Genomic DNA, 20748 nt, shown 5'->3' with positions numbered 1-20748 from the left:
TTATCGCTCGATAGGGAGTGGGCATAAGGCCTTTGCCGCTCGCTTGATGACGCCGGTGGCCGTCTTTATGGTGGCGGCTCGTACTATTCCGTCTGCACCCGGATGTGTTTCCACGATCCTACCCAGTGTCCACTGATTACAGGGCAGATTTTTGTCCTTGATGCAGACAATAGTCCCCGTTTCGAGCTTCGGTCCGTCCTTCGTCCATTTGTTGCGTATTTGGAGCTCATTTAAGTACTCCAAATTCCATCGAGCCCAAAAGTCCTGTCGGACTTTCGAAATGTGTTGCCATACGGATAACCGATTCGCTGGAACACATGATAAATCGCCCTCCGGAAGGGTGGTTAATGGTTTGCCGATTAAGTAATGAGCGGGAGTCAGCACAAGCAAGTCATTCGGATCGGAGGACAAAGATGTGATCGGCCGCGAATTAAGAATGCCTTCGACTTCAGTAATAAATGTATTTAACTGTTCAAATGTAAATAACGAATCTCCTACAACTCGTTTAAAGTGGTGCTTAAAAAGTTTGACCATTGACTCCCAAATTCCACCGAAATGTGGAGCGGCGGGAGGTATAAAATGCCAAGTAATTTTATGATCGCTTATGAACTGACTTAGCACAGTCTGGTGTTGTTCAGAATTAAACAATGCATACAGTTCCTTTAGTTGGTTGTTCGCGCCCACGAAATTGCTACCGTTGTCGGAGTGAATGTGCGCTGGCATCCCGCGCCTTGCAACAAATCGTCGCAGCGCTGCAATGAAGCCCTCGGACGACAAATCGCTCACGAGCTCAAGATGCACCGCTTTGACCGACATGCACACGAATATGCATATGTAAACTTTGATTCGCGTTCGGTTTCTGAATTTTCGTTCCTTAATATAAAATGGCCCACAGAAATCGATACCAGTGTTGGTGAACGGTATTGCTTCCTGTACGCGTGTGATTGGGAGATTTCCCATTTTGTGTTCGACTACTTGGGCATTGAATCGAAAGCATCGAACGCAGGAGCGTATGATTTTTCGTACTTGGTTCCTGCCATCGAGCAACCAGAATTTTTGACGAACGAGATGTAAGGTCGTTACTATCCCGGGATGATGATATTTTTCATGTGTTTCGCGAATGATGCTATCCGTTAAACTATGTCGGCTAGGAAGCAAAATCTGATGTTTTTGCGCGAATGGTCTATTCGAAGCCTGAAGCCGTCCTCCGACTCTGATTACCCCATTTTCGTCGAGAAACGGGTTTAAATTGGCGATTTTATTCGTATGACTCAACTTGTTATTTTTTAACTTAGCGATCTCGTCGGTAAAACGACTACCCTGTAACAATTTTAACACTCGAATTTCTGCTTCGTCTAATTCTTTCGCGTGTAGTGGACCGGAATGTTCCTTACGAGTCCGAAAACGACGGCAATACGCCACAATTTTACGCAATCTGTAATAGGAGGAATACTTATTAATTAAGTCGAAGTCACGTATCTCGGCTATTAAACAAACATTCTTTTTTAGTTCTGGTATTTCGATTTTTTGGGGATCTTGTCTTGGCCATTTCTCTTCCTCCTCGACTAACCACGAAGGCCCGGACGACCACATTTCATTCTGTGTAAACGCTCGCGGTAATTGGCCTCTCGAGATCGCATCCGCGGGATTGTCTTCGGATCGAACGTGCCGCCACATGTGTGACCCGACGAGTTCCTGTATTTCGGCGACTCGGTTAGCTACGTACGTTTTGAGGAGATGAGGCTGTGTTCTTATCCAGTGCAATGCAATAGTTGAATCGCACCAGCAAATTGTTTTAACAGGAACAATGTTTAATGCTTTGCTTACTTCACGATACAGTCGCGCTAATAACAATGCGCCGCATAGTTCGAGCCGTGGTATCGTAATCGTTTTCAACGGCGCGACTCGAGATTTGGCGCATAACAATCTAGCGGTTACATTTTTATTTTTTCCGCGCGTCCGTGCATACACACATGCCCCGTAACCGACGTTACTTGCGTCGCAAAATCCGTGTATCTGTACTTCATCGTAATCATCTCCGAATAATTTGCGGTCAAACGAAACCTCATTTAACTCTTCTAATTGTCTCGCAAATTCCGTCCAATCAGTGTGTACGTTCTGGGGAACGGATTCGTCCCAATGCAATCCGCACCGCCATACATCTTGCATCATTTTCTTCGCATACAATATCACGGGACCCAGTAACCCCAGCGGATCGTATATTTTCGCGATTTCCGATAATATGTTCCGTTTAGTAATTCTTTCTGTGATTTTGATCGGATTTATCGAATAACGCAATTCGTCGCCGTCCGTACTCCACGTGATGCCTAGTGTTTTGAAAGATCTATCCTCATTGAACGTGAATTTCGCGTGTAATACACTCGTTGCCAAATCATTGACGATGCGCTCATCGTTCGCCGCCCATTGCCGAATAGAGAACCCGCCTCGCGCTAACAATGCGATTATCTCGTCTCTGATCGCCCGCGCTTCTTCGATGCTGTCGGCTCCGGATAACAAATCATCCACGTATAGATGAGACTTGATCACTCGGGCGGCGATGGGAAATGCGTGCGCTTCATCGTCAGCGAGTTTTTGAAGGACACGAATAGCGAGAAATGGCGAAGACGATACACCAAATGCCAATTTATTAATTTGATACGTTTCCACGTTATCGTTTTTGCGCCAAAGAAACCGTTGATAACGCCGATCATTATCTTGTAACAATACTTGCAGGTACATCTTTTCGATGTCCGCGGTAATGACGTATTTGTATGTACGGAATCGAATCAAATGCGAAAATAATTTATCTTGTATTGTTGGTCCGACCAGCAATACGTCATTTAACGACACGCCGTTCCTCGACTTCGCCGACGCGTCAAACACTACTCGTAATTTAGTAGTGTTGCTGGTATTTTTAATTACGGCATGGTGAGGCATATAGTATCCGTCATCGCTGAACTCTTTTGTTAATGAAATATGCCCTGACTTCACGTGTTCCTCAATTACCCGCGTGTACTCCTCTCGGAATGCTGAGTTCGCGTTGAATTTGCGCTCCAATGACGCTAAACGATTAAGTGCCATTGTCCGCGATTCGCCAATACGTTGATTTGTCCTGCGAAACGGTAAACTAACTGTGTACCGTCCTGTATTATCGCGAGAAACAGTCTTTACAAAATGTGCTTCGCACTCGATTTCCTCATCAGATTTCAATTTATCCTCCGCGACTTCCTCGATTGTCCAAAATTTTGTTAATTGGGTTTCCAACGTTGTTAAGTAGCATGCAGACTTCGACGGAGGTTGCAACGACGCACCTCCGGCGGCTACCCATCCGAGACGCGTCTTTTGCAAATATAAATCGTCCCCTTCGGGTGACAGATTAATTCGACCGACGGAAAATAGAGACAAGGTCGCGCCCGAAGCAATTAACAAATCGATTGGTCGCGGTAGATGAAAATCAGGATCTGCTAACTTGATATTTGGAGGAATTTTTATTGAGTCTCGCGGAAAGACCTCCGAGGGAATTAAATCCACGATAGTTGGAATCGTTAAGCATGTTAATTTTTTGGAAAAATTGTTTTGTGTTGATCGTATAGTCACATGCACGAGGCCCTTTGATTCCGTATTCAAGCCATCCAATGCGCCGATGGATAAAGAATGTGCCGTCACCGGCAAGCCTAAGTGTTTGACGACGGACTCAGAAATGAAATTTGCAGTGGCACACGTCCAAAAGAGCTCGACATTTAATTAGATTGTTTTCGCGGCCGCAGATATAAACTACAGCACTTGTTAATAAATGCGGTATATTTGCATGCGAAATCGTAGCTAAACTCGTGACTCTACTGTTCGACGCGTCGGATAGTCATTCGGTCTTGGTTGTTTCGGTATTTGACGCGGTCGCTTTAACCGATTTTGATAGATTATCCAAATGCAAAAGAGTGTTGTGCCGTTTCTGGCAAATTGTGCAGTTGGAGAATTTACATGGACTGTCGCGATGGGATCGTAAACAATTGTAGCATAATTTTGCCTGTTTCACTGTTTCTATACGTTTTGGCACGGATAATTGTTTGAATGTTTCGCATATATAAAGCGGATGTCGCTTAGTTTTGCAGGCCGCGCAATTACGCGACGCGCTCGCGACAAAAATTTGATTCGACGGGTGCACTCGCTTTCTTTTCGCCGAAGGCTCGCCGATGGCCTTATCTGAATCGCGTGTCTTTGCCTTCTCGCTTCTCGATGCACAGACCGCGGATTTATATATGAATTCGTACAATTGGTCTAAGTTTGGAAGTTCCTCTCTTTTTAAAGTCGCCATTCCTTTAATACACTTTTCGGCAATTTACTCTCAAGGTGGTAAACGATCATGTCGGTTCCGACCGACGCTCCTAACGCGGCTAGCGAAGCGAGATGTTGTTGCGTGTCATCGGCCAATTTAGTTAAGCCGGCTGTGCTCTCTTTATCTAATGCGGGTAAATTTACGATGCACGAAATGTGCCGATGGACCAAAATTCGCTTAACTTCATAAGAGCGCTCTAATAGTTCCCATGCCTTCGCGTAACTTATTCCGTCTATTTCGAGGATTTTTATTTTATTCGCGGCTTCTCCCTTTAATGCCGATCTTAAATAATGTAATTTATCGATGTCTGTTAGATCGTTCTGATCGCCGATCATACTACGAAAAGCATTTTTGAATGATAGCCAACTTTCAAATCTGCCGTCGAAAGTAGGCAGCGGAGCCTCAGGTAATTTGATCCGCCGTTTTTTCACGGCGGTTACGGAATCCGCGGCGTCGCTCTGTGATGCGTTACTCGACGTGCTGGGATCCGACGCGTTCCCGACGTTCAAGATGCTCTCGATTCTGCCCGCGAGATCGAAAAAGCGGGTTTGTAAACATAAAAATTCTTCTTGATGGTTATCGTTCGGATCCAATACCTCGAGCTCGAGATTCTGATCTTCGAACGAGTGATATACATCGGTTAAACGAGCGATTCGTAGTTTCAATGCCGCGTTATCTACCGCACCCTTGTCAAGGAGATTCGTGAGATTCGTTATTTGCGACTTCAATGAAGTCCGTTTTTGTATTAAAATCTTAATTCGATCAGGCATTCTCGCGGCCGTAATGAATTGAGTTCGAATGACTTACTTTGTATTGACGTGGTCGATGCTCAAGATTCCACGCTCGACTCTTCGGCTGATATGGCTCGATCGTCCCGCGATGTGCTCGCTTGTTGAGGATTTGCTTCTCCGCGAACGCTGCGACCTCGCCGTCTGCTCTGCCGCTAACTTGGATGTTCTGGTCGCACTTGGCTTCGTAACACAATGGTCATGAGACCTCACAGGAGACACCAAAATGTTTTGTGTATCAGTGTGGAGAAATTAATATCCACACTGTGTTTGGGAAGTTATAAGTTTTTATTTCTGTTTAATATTGTACACTCGCGATCACTTATGCGCGTAGGTCTCACGGACGATGTTTCCAATCCGCTCGCGGATACTTGTAAGTGCGTGACGGAACACGCGTGGTAATATTTAATGTGTGCGTGAATAGCACGCTTTGTCGCGACAACGTTTCGAGGAAGCAGCAGCCCTGAGTCTTAAAGACGACGCCTTGGGGTAGCTGTCCCGAGTCGCGATCTCGTCTTTATTCGTAGCCGAGGGATACCAGGACGATCGAACCTTACACGAATCGTGACTTTTTCGGAATGGTAACGTTGTACCGTGGGCGCGTCGCTCTTAGCTTCTGATTACTGAGGCCTTCGGCCTGGTTGGCGATTCGGATCGAGTAGGCGTTCGTTCAGGATACCGAATCGGATTCAAGAAATTTTGAGCTTGACGAATTAACGTCGAACAGCTAAGATCGTGTTCGCCGCGTCCAGGTAGATAACGTGACAATTGTCGGGTTATCGTTTTATGACTAGGACATCGACGCCACGGCGTCGAGTCCCTTCCTGTTTACCGAGGATGTCGCCTGTACTTAAATATTCGGCTATTGTCCGAAACTCGTCCGATCTCTCCTCGGCTAGGAATTCTATCGTTCGCCCTTCGTGACAAACGTGTATAACGTGAGTCATAGCTATGACGTTATTTTATATATGCGTGTATGTGTGGGTCGTGCACGACGTCGGTGTGTGTGTACATAACAATTACATGTAATTTTATGTAATAATTTTAAAAAATGTACACTGTATATTATACATATATTACGTTGATTAATGTATAATAGAGATTATATAATCATATACAGACATATTTTATATATAATTACAATTATTGTGTTCGCGGTTATATCGCACCGTAACACGGCCCACTACGTCTCCCTCGGTGACGACGGCACGCGGCAAGGAGAAGGATTCCAAAGAATTTAGAGAGTTCAGTGTGTACTAACAAGGAGAATCAGGTGAGTCACCCTGGGATTTCAATCCCAATTTTTTTAGTTATTCTGGAGACGAAAAACAGTTTACGTCTCCCGGCGTTTGATTGAATAGGCCTTAGTTTCGAAATAATAAATTTGTGAAAATTGGCCATACCGCGGCGCGCCGTATGAGCCTTCCCGGTAACTGTTCTCCCAATCAGTGCAGTCAGCTACGTGCGTTAGGTGCTTGCTTCACAATCATAAGATCCAGGTTTGCTCCCGGATGTGTGCAATATTTTTTTTTTTTTTAATAAGTGTATTTATTTATCTTGATGATATTGATATAGTATGCAAATTTCTAAAGTAGAAAATTTAATTTAATATCACTTTCTAAACATTAATTTAAATTTAATTTGAAGGGAATTTGAATTCAAGTAATAATATTTGAAATAATAAATAGGTAATAATAATAATATATAAGTTATTTGAAATGGATAACATATAAAGGCAACGTATTTAAATTTTCAAATTTCAAAGCGTTTGGTCAATCAATCGGAACAAAGAATTTTAAAAATTGACCAATTAAAGCATTCTTGGCGTTGAGTGAACTAAGAAGTGGGCGGTCAAATAACGATTCTTTCTCGTTCGTATATGCATATGCAGGTAGCAGACTAGGAGTGGGAAGGATCGACAGTTTCTCATACTATTACAGCGTATCATGCTTTCTCTCTCAATCGTCAAGCGAGAAAAATGTATTATTGTTGACTGCCTCACCACTTTTCTTCCCTATCTCTTCTGCACTTCCTATAAATATGTATCGCGGCTGTCCGTGTGTACGGCAGCGAAGCACCGCGCGCCATTTATGCCGGTTGTACTTTTCTCTCTCTTTCTATCTATATATCTATCTCTGTTACAGTTTGAGCGGATCTGATCCTAGATTGCTCAAATGACGTTATCTATCTATCTATCTATCTGTGTCAATATATTTAAGTATTATGTAATTCCTAAACATTGATTGGATTTATCTTTTCTTCCTTAGATGTATCCCCACTTCTTAAAAATCCGGGAATCGCACAGTCTATTATCTTTAGGATTGCGCGTGCGACGTTGCAACGCGACGTTTCGTTTTTTGCTTGTCACACGTACAGCATACACATACGACGTCTAACGTCGTCATTATTTGACTCAAAACGCTACGAGTTTTGGTCAACTTACAGAATAGTGTGTTACAAGTTTTCGTAATTCTTGAATAAAAGATACTTAGACAGTAATAAAGTTGTTTTATAATTATGGATGTGCATAATAGTGATATTCAATCAACTTCCGATTCTGTTGTGAATGTCATGCATGCAATTAAACCGACAAACAGCAGGATAATTAGGATACATCAAATACGTCGTAATACAACACATTACCGAACTGCAGGCAAGCGGTTAAGCAGGCGAAAATCGAGGGTTATTAGAAGGTAATATGATAATAAAAAATCGACACACTATAGCAAAATTTACCTATAATAAATGTTATGTAAAAATCATAATATTTTAATTTTTAAAATTGATTTGTAATTATCAAATAAATCCAATCAATGTGCAGGAAGATGAATTACATAATAATAAAGTATATTGACACAGATAGATAGATAGATAGAGAGAAATGTGTGTATGTGTATGTGTGTGTGTGTGTTTGTGTGTGTGTGTGTTTAATAATGTGGACGTATTAGATTTTGGTTTATACGGATATACATATTAATGCAATAATTGTCTTCTATAATACATTAATATTGATTTAACATCTCAGAAATATAAAATTGCAAGATTGCAAATTGTAGATTTAATTTTGCGAAATGTAGATTCAACATTGAAGATATCATAGAAATCTGTAGAATCTTTTACTGTTTGAATTCAACATTGATTCCACATTTATTCAACGTATAAGCAATGTAAATTTCATATATATTATGAACGTTTTATATTTTTAAATAATTAAATAAAAAAAAACTTGTTTTTCAAACTGTTAAAAAATACTAAATTAAAAAAAAGTTTTACAATTTAATAAGTGTATAAATTTCTTTTAACCATTATTTTAATAATAGAAAAGTAGGTACAACAATATAAAAGTAATTCCAATAAATTTCCATCAAATTTATAAACACTACAATTTTTTATAATTATGTTTGCTTATATTAGTCAATTTCTATTATTTTTTATTAAACAATTAAAGATCTTTTATAATTCTATAATACTATTTATTATATACATATTGCAGAAAATTCTTATCAATTTTATTCTTTTTACATGACTTTCTTTTCTTTTCTATTTACATGACTTCATTTTTGTTTCCTTTTTGTAACAGTTTTTAAGCAAAATTACAGTATAAAATTTAAATATAATATCAACAGAATTTTTATATAAAAATAGACATAATTCCAATTTATTTCAAATGCAATTAAATGTCAAAGACACAAAGTAAGAAAAGATATGGATAATAATTTATTCAATGTTATTTCAACGTTGCAGCATATTAACAATCAATATAGAAAAATCAGTCTAGATTGAAAAAACATTGGAAAAACATTTATAAATTATGCTTGAACGCTTCATTTTTGCTGAAAACTGTTCCAAAAGGTGGAACAATTTCTAAACATTTTTAGTCTTATTTTAGTTAATTTTTCGATAACGTTTTTCCATTAGGGAGAAAGAGCCTGTTTATAATGTTGATACATAAAAATATTACTTTTGTTGTGTATAATACACCGCATTTCGTCGTTGATATTTAAAAGATAATGTCATTAAAGTAATATTATTAAAATATTATTAAAATATGTTCATCTAAATGCATAAACAATTTTTTTATAGGCAACGAGAAAGATTGAAATCAATAGAAAATATTAAAAAAAAAGAAATTATAACGAATGATGAAGTAGTAGAAGAAAACAATGCATATACAAATGACAATACAATGCAGGTTGATGAAGATGAGCGAGCTTGTGAAAATGTAATTTTGCACGAACATTTAACTTCTATAAATCTTAAAGTAGATAGTGACGAAAAAAGAAATACAAATGATAATACAATGCAAGTTGATAAAGATGAGCAAGCTTGTGAGAGTGTAATTATGTACGAACAATTAACTTCTATGAGTCTTGAAGTAGATAGTAACGAAGAAAGAAATATATGTACATTACAGGAAAATGAATTGCAAAAGATATTAGAAAATGACAGTGAGTCTGAAGACGAAAATTTAATCACAGATGATAATGTCGATGCATTTCGTGTAAAGAAAGGTAGTATGCCTGGAAAATGTGTGGTAGACAAGGTTTATGTCTTTGAAAGTTTACATGAAAAGTTCGATGAGCATTGTCGCGGGATTCAATATAATTTTCGGGATTTAACATTTATAGGTTCTCGTACATATGGTTTAAAGAATAAATTTTTTTTTAAATGTCGAATGTGCAATTTTGAAAGCTATGTGTGGAGTGAACCACCCTCAAACAAAAGTTTAGATATAAATACAGGAGCAGTGGCTGGCTGTATTTTAACTGGTACAGGATACACACAATTAGAAGAAAGCTTAGCTGCAATGAATATTCCATGTATGTCAAAGAAAACATACGAAAAAGTTCATGAAATCGTTACAGAAGCATTAATAAAGGCTGCTGAAGAAAGCATGAATGCTGCAGCCGAAGAAGAACGTGAATTGGCATTACAACGCAATGAAATAATAAATGATGAAATACCGCATATAGCTGTAATAGGCGATGGAAGCTGGATGAAAAGGTCATACAGAACAAGAAAATATGATTCTTTATCTGGTGTAGGCACAATATGTGGTGCGAGAACGGGCAAAATACTGCACATGTCCGTAAGAAATAAATATTGTTCAGTATGTATAAAAGCAGAAAAGCTGAAAAAAGAACCTACTACTCACAAATGTTATAAAAATTGGGGCCGAAACTGCAGTTCTACAAGCATGGAAGCAGATGCAATCGTAGAAGGATTTAAAAGTAGTAAAGAAAAACGCAAATTAATTTATTCGACATACAAAGCAGACGGAGACAGCAGCGTATACAAGAAAATAATACAGGCAAATCCGTACTCCAATACATTTATAGAAAAGATTGAATGTCGCAATCATTTACTGCGCAATTTGTCGACAAAAATAAAAGAAATAGCTAAAGCAAAAGGACGTTTGGGAAAATTAAGATATGTAATTGAAAATCGTATACTTCGAATTAGAACAGCTGTGACAAAAGCTGTGAAACACCGTTTGGAAGAGCAGAGCTGTATGAAAGAAAAGATTGTGTCTCTAAAAATAGATTTTAATAATGTAGTGAGTCATGTTTTTGGCGGACATAATAAATGTGCAAAAATTGGATACTTCTGCGATGGATCGCAGAAGGAAAACGAAGAAAATTATATTCCACAACTGAAAAAATTTGGATTATATGAAAAACTTCAAAATGTAATGAAATATTTAAGTTGGAATGCCAAAAGTTTATTGCTTGATAAAGACAGCAACAGAGTTGAAACTTTTAATTCTGTAATAGCAAAATGTACTGGAGGAAAAAGAATAAATTTCGGTCTAAGAGGATCATACGAAGCGCGTTGTAATGCTGCTGCTGTCGCATTTAATACTGGTGAACCAATAAATCGCCTAAGTTATACTCTGGGAATGAAACCAGGGAAAGTAGCTGTAAAATTTGAAAATGACAAAAAAAAGAGTGCAAAAATCGCACATAGTACAAAGAGAAAATTGGTGAAATTAAAACGTTCTGCAATAGACAAGGATTATGGTCCGCAGGCTAAAAAACCTGATGCTACACCAGAAGAAATAGAATTGAGAAAAGCACAACATATGCATATGCTACGAGATTGGCAGATGAAACGAATAGGTATAGAAGAAGAAACGAAGGAACAAACGGCAAGCGGAATATGGCAATATTATCGCACAAAAATGATAACCGCTTCTCAGTTCGGCCATGTATGTAAAATGAGAGAAAGTACTTCTTGTGCATCAAGAGTAAAATTACACCCACGAGAACTTAATGTGGAATCCGTTAAATACGGAGCTCAGCACGAGGAAATTGCACGTAAAAGCCTCAAAAATACACTGAACGTTACAATTAAGCGTTGCGGTTTATTTATAGATTCCGAAATACCATTTTTAGGCGCTTCACCAGATGGATTAATAGAAGAAGACGGAATTGTCGAGATCAAATGTCCTTTTGCAGCACGATTACTAACACCAGAAGATGCGATTGCAAAAAATATTTCTAATCTGCGATCATTGTATAAGAACGTAAAAGATGAAAGGATGAATCACAGTCACATATATTATTATCAAATACAAGAACAATTACACATAACGCAGCGACAGTACTGTATATTCGCGCTATGGACACCATTAGGATTAAAAATGGAAAAAATTATTAGAGATGATGCCTTCTGGATAGAAAAAATGGTTAATAAACTATTGCAATTTTATAAACAGTGCGTACTACCAGAATTACTTGATCCAAGGCAGGAGAGAAATTTGCCTATCCGTGATCCCGAATATATAATTGAAGCAAAAAGAAAAAAAAAGATTGAAAAAGAAAAGACATGAATAGACATAGAAATAATGGAAGATAAATTTTTATTACAAAGTGATGAAACTGTTTCTGCTTATCTGCCCAGTGAGTAATACAATAAAAATGCATTCTGCACTCTACGCAGCAAATTATAAAATGCATTCTATGCTCTGCGCAGTAGATAATATTTAAATGCATTCTGCATTCTGTGCAGCAAATAACAAAATGCATTCTGCGCTCTGCGCAGTAGATAATATTTAAATGCATTCTGCATTCTGTGCAGCAAATAATAAAATGCATTCTGCGCTCTGCGCAGTAGATAATATTTAAATGCATTCTGCATTCTGTGCAACAAATAACAAAATGCATTCTGCGCTCTGCGCAGTAGATAATATTTAAATGCATTCTGAATTCTGTGCAGCAAATAACAAAATGCATTCTGCGCTCTGCGCAGTAGATAATATTTAAATGCATTCTGCATTCTGTGCAGCAAATAACAAAATGCATTCTGCGCTCTACGCAGCAACTATTATTCAAATGTATCTTACACTTTGCAAAATAAGTAATGGAAATGCATTCTGCATATTTTGGAGTAAAACAGAACAAATGGATTCAGCAATTTGCGCTGTTGATGTGTGTGGGTGATATAGAAATGTACGCTCGGCTCATAAACCTGCATTCTGCATTTTGTGCAGTAAACGTTATTACATTAAAGAATTTATCATAAAATGTTTATATAAAAAAATAATATCTTGAGTCAAAATATTATTGTGTACAATATACACATCTAAAGTCCCATGCAGTTATAATAAGGTTTCTACTCAAGTGTGCGCATGGGCGCATTTATATTTTACCATTACAGTGGAAAATTCATATTCTGTAATAGATAGATGTAATTGCAGTCCGTGTGTACAAGAACTGAGTAACAACTATTTGGAAATATTAATGTATTATAATTTTCAAAGACTTTTATACCTCTATACTGCTGACATTGACGACAAAATTTTTTGAATATAATCAACTTAAATATTATTTCTGAGGTACTCTTAAATTTAAAGTACTTCAGAAATAATATTTAAATTTATTATGTTTTTTTAAATTGTAAAAGTACTTCAGAAATAATATTTAACTTTTTCATATTCAAAAGATTACGATCAGTAATACTTGAGAAAGATTTCAGACTTTTTAAATAAATTTTTAGCAATATTTTTGCGAGGTTTTAAATGCAAGAAGCGCGGACGTTTTGTTATCCCAGCAACATGTTTGAAACGTTGCAAACATATTTCGAAACTTTTCTAAAATATTTTATTTTTTTAATTAAAATATTTTTGAGACATCTCTAAAAAATTGTAGTACTGCTTGAATATATATAAACTTGTTATTACGAAATGTCAAGATAAAATGATAATACAATAATTTATTTATCACGCGAAATTTTGTTGAGGGTACCCATGTGTCATCTTTACCATACGATAAGTACGAGAAAGAGGTTATAATTTCTACCGCGTTGACGGTGGCTACTATGTCGCCACCGTCAACGCGGAGTTCGCAGATGAGGAGTCAGGAGCCGGTTTTGGATCTATAGTAGACCACTTCAGTCAGCAAATTTTAGATTACTCAACATGTAATCGAAAGTGCAAAAAATGTGACATAGACATACTCCTTTTGATCATGATTGCAGACTGAATTTTAGAGGCTCTGCCAAAGCCATGGAATCGCATGCAGCAAACAATCTAGTCAATGAAAGCGATATTTTAAAATCAAAAAATGTCGATGTTGCGTCCGGGCGTGGGTCGGACGTTTTTTTGGGGGGGGGGGGGAAATTTGATTATGAGTTATTTAATATTTTATGATTTAAGAATTGTTGTATGGGCTGCTGTTACCAGCCCTGGATTATATCCAGGGCAAAAAATTTATTTATTAGGTTCGTTTTATTATTTGTGATTAAATTTAATAATTATTTATATTTTATTATCATTATTTAGGAAGCGTGACTAGGAAACGGTGGCGTGGGATTGGATTTAAAATGATTTTGTGAGAGCATGGTTACATAAAAATAATTTTTATAAATTTTATTTAGGAAAAGAAAATATAAATAAATGAATGTTAATACAAAATATAATCCCACCAAACACAACGTTACATGTAACGTAAATGTTAGTTGTAATTTCCCACTCAACAATGTAACTGTTATATAACGAGTGTGTTATATAACAGTTACATTGTTGAGTGGGAAATTACAACTAACATTTACGTTACATGTAACGTGGTGTTTGCTGGGATAATTTATTCAAATAACAATTTGTTTTTATTTTTAAAATATATCCGGATAAGCCTTTTCTTATCTTGAAATTTGTTTGAATATTGGATTTTATTCGCGAATCGTTAAATGTTTTATTAGGTCTCTTGGTGTAGACCGATGGAAGTACCGGTCGAGTTTGTCTCCTCTCTGGTACGAACTCTGGTGCTGACTTGACAGCTCGACTCCTAAACGCTATTATTTCTTTTTTTATATCTTGTTTGGGAGGATGGTAGGAAACGGCGAGCTCCGGGAATTCAAGGTTCGGTAATTCCGCTGGGAAGGGAGAGGTGTCCGGGAACTCCGTCCAATGTGTAGGTGATTCAAAATTTTTTATTTCATTCAGCTCTTTATGTAGAGCGCGTAAGAATCGTTTACGTCCTCCGGCCTTACCACGATGAGTTTTCTTGCCTATGTTGCTTTATAAAGAATTGCCATTTTGTTGATTAATAAAAGTTTCTGATTAAAAAGAAAATGAAAGTGAATTCTTACCGGTTTTTCGAACGTTAACTTAATTTGAAGAGAGAGAGGATTGTTTTACGGAAGCGTATGCGCGGGAGTACAATGAATGGAACAGTAGGAATGATCTTGAAAATTAATTTTTAGTTATTTAAATTAATTTCACGTTATATTTAATTTTAATTTAAAATTAAACGTTTTTAAGTTTAATTCTAAATGTGAATACCGGAGCATCGAAGAATAACTTAGGATGCCGGAGTGAAAAGATTTTTAGGAAGGAAGAGAGGTTATGAGATAAAAGGAAAGAGATGCCGAAGAAGGCGCAATCACAAGCATGACACCAGGTCGCGCGCAACTCGAGAAAATACACATCTCAGGGTATAAAGGAAAAAAATGGAAGTAGTGGTCAAGAAGTGGTGCAGGCTAATTACGCCGTAACCAATCTGAGGACAGGAGAACGAGGAAGGAGAGAAGGAGTGTAGATTAGGTTGAGGCCGCACTCAAGCATACGCTCGGTGTGGTTCAACTGCCATGTTCTACAAAGGAGAGGTAGAGAAAGAAGGAGACATCCCGATGCTATTCCTCGGCTGCCTTGTTTGTAAGAATAACCCTCCCGTCGTTGGGATTCCTCTGCCAGTCTTACCGTTGGCTGGCCGCCTGTTCAAGCGCACACTCCGACTGTTCAGAGCGATCTAATCAAAAATTGCTCCGCGCGCGCTCCTTTTATACGCACCGGACGCGCGAGGGTGCTTATGCAACACCACCTATAGACAAGGCCTCTCCACCTTGTTCGGAGAGGGGTCTGACGTCATCAACAGTAGGCCATTCATCTTTCAGTTTTATAATGTTATAATCTTATGTTTCATGCGACATTAACGAAAATTTTTTAATAGTGTAGTGCGTTTTGATAAGAATTTTTTCTTGTGGATAGTTGATAAATGCCTATTATTGAGGTAAATCATAATTTTATTAATTTACCGAATTATGAACGTATTTAGAAAACTGACCGTTATAAGTTAGATTTGGATCATACTTCTTTATTATTGAAATTATGTATTTTTTTTATAGCAATGCCTTTCAAATGTTGTGTGCCAAATTGTAATGGCAACTACAAAAATGGGCCAAAAGTTGCAACGTTTTCTTTTCCTAAAAATTAAGAAATGAAAAAGAAATGGTTGCGTGCTATTTGTAGACAGAATTTTTGTCCTACAAGTAGTTCTAAAGTAAGTTAATTTAATATATTGGTAAATAAAATTAATATTATAAATAATATATTAACGAGCAATTTATTAATTTATGAATAATCTTGACAAAAAATTCATGCATTACACTTGTTTTTGTTTATCATCATGTTTTAGGTATGCGAATTACATTTTCATTCTCACGACATTGAACGAGAAACGAGCCATTATGACGAAACTAATGGGAAATTGTTGACTGCTCCATTGCGACATCCACGTTTAATTAAAGGTAAGTGTTTAAAAATAATTTCAAAAAATTCTACAGTTACAATATTTTAATACTAATTGTGTTTATCTCGATTACATGTTTATTGTTTTGATCAAAATAATACAAAACGTAATAGACTATTTTTCAAAGAATAAAGTGCATTGATTGTATAAATATATGTATTTTAGTTATTATATTATATTTATGAATTACAACAATAAAATTATAAATATTAACACTTGGAACTTAATACTCCTCATAACGAGACAACATATTCCTTTTCTCATTTTTTTTACAGACGCTGTTCCAAGTCAGTTATCAAATAATCCTAAATACTTATCAAAAAGTGAAGCACCTCATCGAGAAAATCCAGAAAAGAAACGTTTAAAGATAGAGTATATAATGATCGAGCAAGCAATTGCAAGCAGCATAGAATCGAGAAAGGTATTTGATGAAAAAAACGGATTTTCTACGTTAGAAGAGTTGTATGTGAAATTGAAGGATTGCATTTATATACAAAAGTGGATAATTTCGCATAAAGACAAAACTATTTATTTCTTTCATGTAGAAGATATATCATATCCAAACGTTAAATGTTGTGCACGAGTGTTGGAGAATTTCACCGTCACTTTATTTTATGGATCAAAGGAAGTTAAATATTTGAAAAAACTCAAATTTCCATTGGTAGTAAGCAATATCATTGAAATTGAAGATATTCTCAACCAAGCCTTAATATCATTGAAAGAAAAATATCAAGACTGTTCGGTGAAGGAGAAAATAAATACTTATATCGATATTTTAAATTCATTGTCAACAACATTATTTGAACGAAAGCCGGTTATAGACTTTTTATTGCAACAAATTAAATTATTAGATACTTCGAAGAAAAATGCATTCCGATATTCATGCGAAACTATTTTGTTTTGTGGATTAGTTCATTCAATTTCTCCACATGCTTACAAATTTCTTCGTAACTCTGGACATTTATTATTACCATCGTCAACTACTGTAAAAAGAATTTGTAGCAATTTTTCAACTAATCCTCAATTAGAGCAAGATGAGTCAACTTTTCTACATTTCATCGAAATTCAAACTACTTAATGCTGAGGATAAAAGAGTTACATTGATGATAGACGAAATTCATATAAAACCGTATATCGACTATAAAGGCGGAAATATAGTGGGAAGAGCTTTTAATAGTACAGAGTGTGCAACGAGCGCTCATGTATTTATGATCAATAGTATGTTATCAACCTACAGAGATGTTGTACATATTTTACCAGTAAAAACGCTCCAAGTATCAACCCTCCATGACTTCATTGCAAAAATTGTCATTGGTTTAGAAAATATTGGTTTTGAAGTGTTAGTTGTTGTTTCTGACAATAACGCAATCAACAAAAAGGCAATGTCTTTTTTTAGTAATCCACCGGAAATATCGAATGTGTACTGCAATCCTAAAGATTCCTCAAGACCTCTGTTTTATGTTATTGATTCAGTACACATAATAAAAGACATTCAAAATAATTGGATAAATCAGAAACCACATCAATATATGGAATATCCAGATTTTAAAGAAGAGAAAATGAGACTTGCTTCATTTCAAAGTCTTAAAGATATGCACTCTACAGAAAAGGATAATTTGTTGCAATATGGATACACGCTATCTTTAAAATCCTTATATCCAACGTCAATCGAACGACAGAATGTCAAGTTAGCTTTACAAATTTTCAATACCAATGTTGTTACGGCGCTGCGTGAACTTGGCCCAAAAAAACATTTCGAATATTTTGAAGATACTGCTGCATATATAGAGTTAATTTCTCAGTGGTGGGATATAGTAAATGTTAAAACCTTGCTAAAAGGAAAAAGACATAGGAATCATTTTGAAGAACCAATCACCAAAAATTCGGATCATATAGAATTTCTAAAAAATTTTTTGAATTGGTTAAACAGATGGAAAAATTGTGAAGGTGGTGGAAAATTATCAAAAGAAACTCATTTTGCTTTATTTCAAACCACAGATGCTTTGATAAAGTTAGCCATTTACTGCTTGGATGAAAAACATTGGATTTTTTTTTGTGTGGAAAGATCCAAACCGATCGATTGGAAGAACGTTTTGGAATGTACCGACAACAAGCTGGAGCACAATGTCATGTATCAATTCGTCAAGTTTTTGAATCTGAAAGTAAGCTTCGTATGCAGAATACCGTGCTACTTCTTTTAAGGTCCAAAGTATATGGAGATATAGAAATTACTTCGACAGATATCTCAGAATTCGTGGAAAATTCCGAAGATGAAGAGGGAGTTCAAAATTCTGGTTTACATAATTTTCTTTTACATTGAATTTTGTAATATAAAAATTGCATTAAATTTGAAAATATTTTTGGATTTATAGAAATTTGTAAAATAATACTTTTGTAAAAAAAATTTCTCTTTAATTCTATCGTTAAAATAAAAAAATAAAAACATATTTTTACACATTTTGTAGAATAATTTTGAAATCTTATTTCAGAAAAATGATTGTAATAAAAAATAAAATTAATTGAAACTTCAAGCAACTCCATATTTTATAAATTTTAAATAAATTTGATTTTCTCATAACTATATTTCCAGATCTCCTTCCAAGTTCCAATCATTATAATCATTTGGGTTTATTATTTCATTCTTATTTTCTTAATTCTATTATTTCCAAACATTTCAAATAAATCCAAAATATTTCAGAAGCTACTTAGATAGGATATTTTCACAATAATTATGTTAAGGTAATTCTACAATTTGATACTGCAATAGTTTTTATAATAATTACAAAATTGTAAAATGTATTCAGCAATAATTGTGTCAGTAATTATGAAAGTGTCTAAGTAAAAAAATCTGAAAAAATGAATTAATCACAATACAAAACATGTTTTTACACAAGATATGGGTACATTAATTTTTTTCAGATTTCTGATTTAGACCACTTTCATAAACTACTGGCACAATTGTGTTTAATGAATCTTACAGTTATTGAAGCATTTACTTCAGGCTTCAATTTTATAAAGATTGCTATATATTTTAATAATTAATTTTTAAATTAATAACTTCAAAATTTTCATTTTGAATTATAACATATTTTATATTTTAAAATGAAACTAAAATTAAAATTTTACATGCTTTCCTATCTGGATAGAAAACTTTATATTAATTTACATTTTTTAAAAATATGCATTGACATTTTTAATTGATTTTTTATTAGGAAATATACCCGTATCATTAAGAAATGCATGTGTTATTGATGAAGAGGACCTTAACAATATCGAAGACAATACTTGGTCACTTCTTGTATATGTAGCAGCATACACTTCATATTCAGCGATTAAAAAATTTAAATGCGAATACTGCAAAGTTTTTTTAACTGGTGATAACATACATTTTTCAGCTTTAATAACAGCAAACGATCGAGGAGGTTTATGTTATCCCAACGAAGACGTTGTTACATGTGCAGCATTTACTTTCTTAATTGTCCAAAAATTACTAGAAAATGAACATGATTTTCTCATACAAAAAAATCAACTTGTCAAGATTCTAACATTCGAAACTATACGATTTGTATTTGGAACTTTTTTTAGGACATTGTTGTTCAAAGCATTCAACTCAAATGTTAATTATAAAAATTACGCATGCACTCTCTAACATCCTTTTAAATAATTACACAAAAAGGCAAAATGATATTATAAGAAAAAAAACAATGCCAGCCTGCAAAAGAATTAAACCAAAGATATAAACCAAAGCTGTTTTATTATTTTATTAAAAGAATTTATTGTTATTATATTTAATAAAATAATTTAATAATTTTTAAATTAGTTTCCTTATTTTTTAACCAACAATGCAAGTACATATTTATTTTTAAAAAAATTTATAATAAAAAACTTTGATTAAAAGTTCAATCGCATATACGCTTGGCACTTGAAAATAGAATAGCGAATAGCCTACTAGTGATGACGTCACGATTTCAGTGGAGAGGCCTTGTCTATAGGTGGTATTGGCTTATGGGTTCGAAAATGGTGCTACGGCGCGACCTCGCGGCTAGCGCTGGCTCCCACGCTTGTAAACGCCCGCGCGGGGGCGAGCCGCAGAACTAAGGGGGGGGGGGGAACTGCGTTCCGCTGGCGGCCGTATTCCGTCGCTCGATTGCGCGCTGCCGAATATTCGAGAACGCTGTACGGCCGCGCGCGCTCGCGGGCGCATTTTAATATTTTAAAATCGACACAGCCACGTCGAAGGAATCCGATATATTAGTTAATTATGCGATTATTAATATCACAGAGAATTTTCCATAATGAATCCATAGGTTAACGCGACTGTTTTAGAAATGTTTTGATTTAGAAATATTATCGGATGACGTGAGAAAGGAAAAAATTTTAAACGCCAGACGTAACAGTCGAAATTGGCATTCTTGTTGGTGACGACGATAGTTCCGTCATAGCTGCTTGTCGAGCGGGTGCTTCGCATTCAATTGCAAAATTATTAGATGTCAATCATACATCCAAAGGAGTGAAGAAATGCCTCTATAATATAGGAAAACAACACAAAGAGTTGACAAAAGACGGAATAACCTACTTTCACAGATGTTTCACATACGCT

At 35.8% G+C, this 20748-nt stretch overlaps 1 protein-coding gene across 1 annotated transcript; it reads right to left on the bottom strand.

The window, feature by feature from the left end:
• On the bottom strand, positions 1-6068 carry LOC105203341. The gene is made up of 4 exons (XM_039448964.1): positions 5954-6068; positions 5141-5304; positions 4341-5055; positions 1-3674 (listed from the first exon to the last, which is right to left on the bottom strand). The coding sequence occupies exons 1-4, from the start codon at positions 6066-6068 to the stop codon at positions 1-3; spliced, it is 4668 nt and encodes a 1555-aa protein (XP_039304898.1).
• Between the last annotated feature and the right edge of the window lie 14680 nt (positions 6069-20748).

Source organism: Solenopsis invicta, chromosome 5, assembly GCF_016802725.1.
Source record: "Solenopsis invicta isolate M01_SB chromosome 5, UNIL_Sinv_3.0, whole genome shotgun sequence".
NCBI lineage: Eukaryota > Metazoa > Arthropoda > Insecta > Hymenoptera > Formicidae > Solenopsis > Solenopsis invicta.
This window is presented reverse-complemented; position numbering and strand designations above follow the sequence as displayed.

Excerpts from the sequence above, each read along its gene's own strand:
- LOC105203341 (XM_039448964.1), bottom strand. The coding sequence starts at position 6,068 with ATGACTCACGTTATACACGTTTGTCACGAAGGGCGAACGATAGAATTC. Across the intron at positions 5,305-5,953 it reads AAGTACAGGCGACATCCTCG|CCAAGTGCGACCAGAACATC; the intron begins GTAAACAGGAAG and ends TGTGTTACGAAG. Across the intron at positions 3,675-4,340 it reads GATCGTTTACCACCTTGAGA|GCTTGCCGGTGACGGCACAT; the intron begins GTAAATTGCCGA and ends TCAAACACTTAG.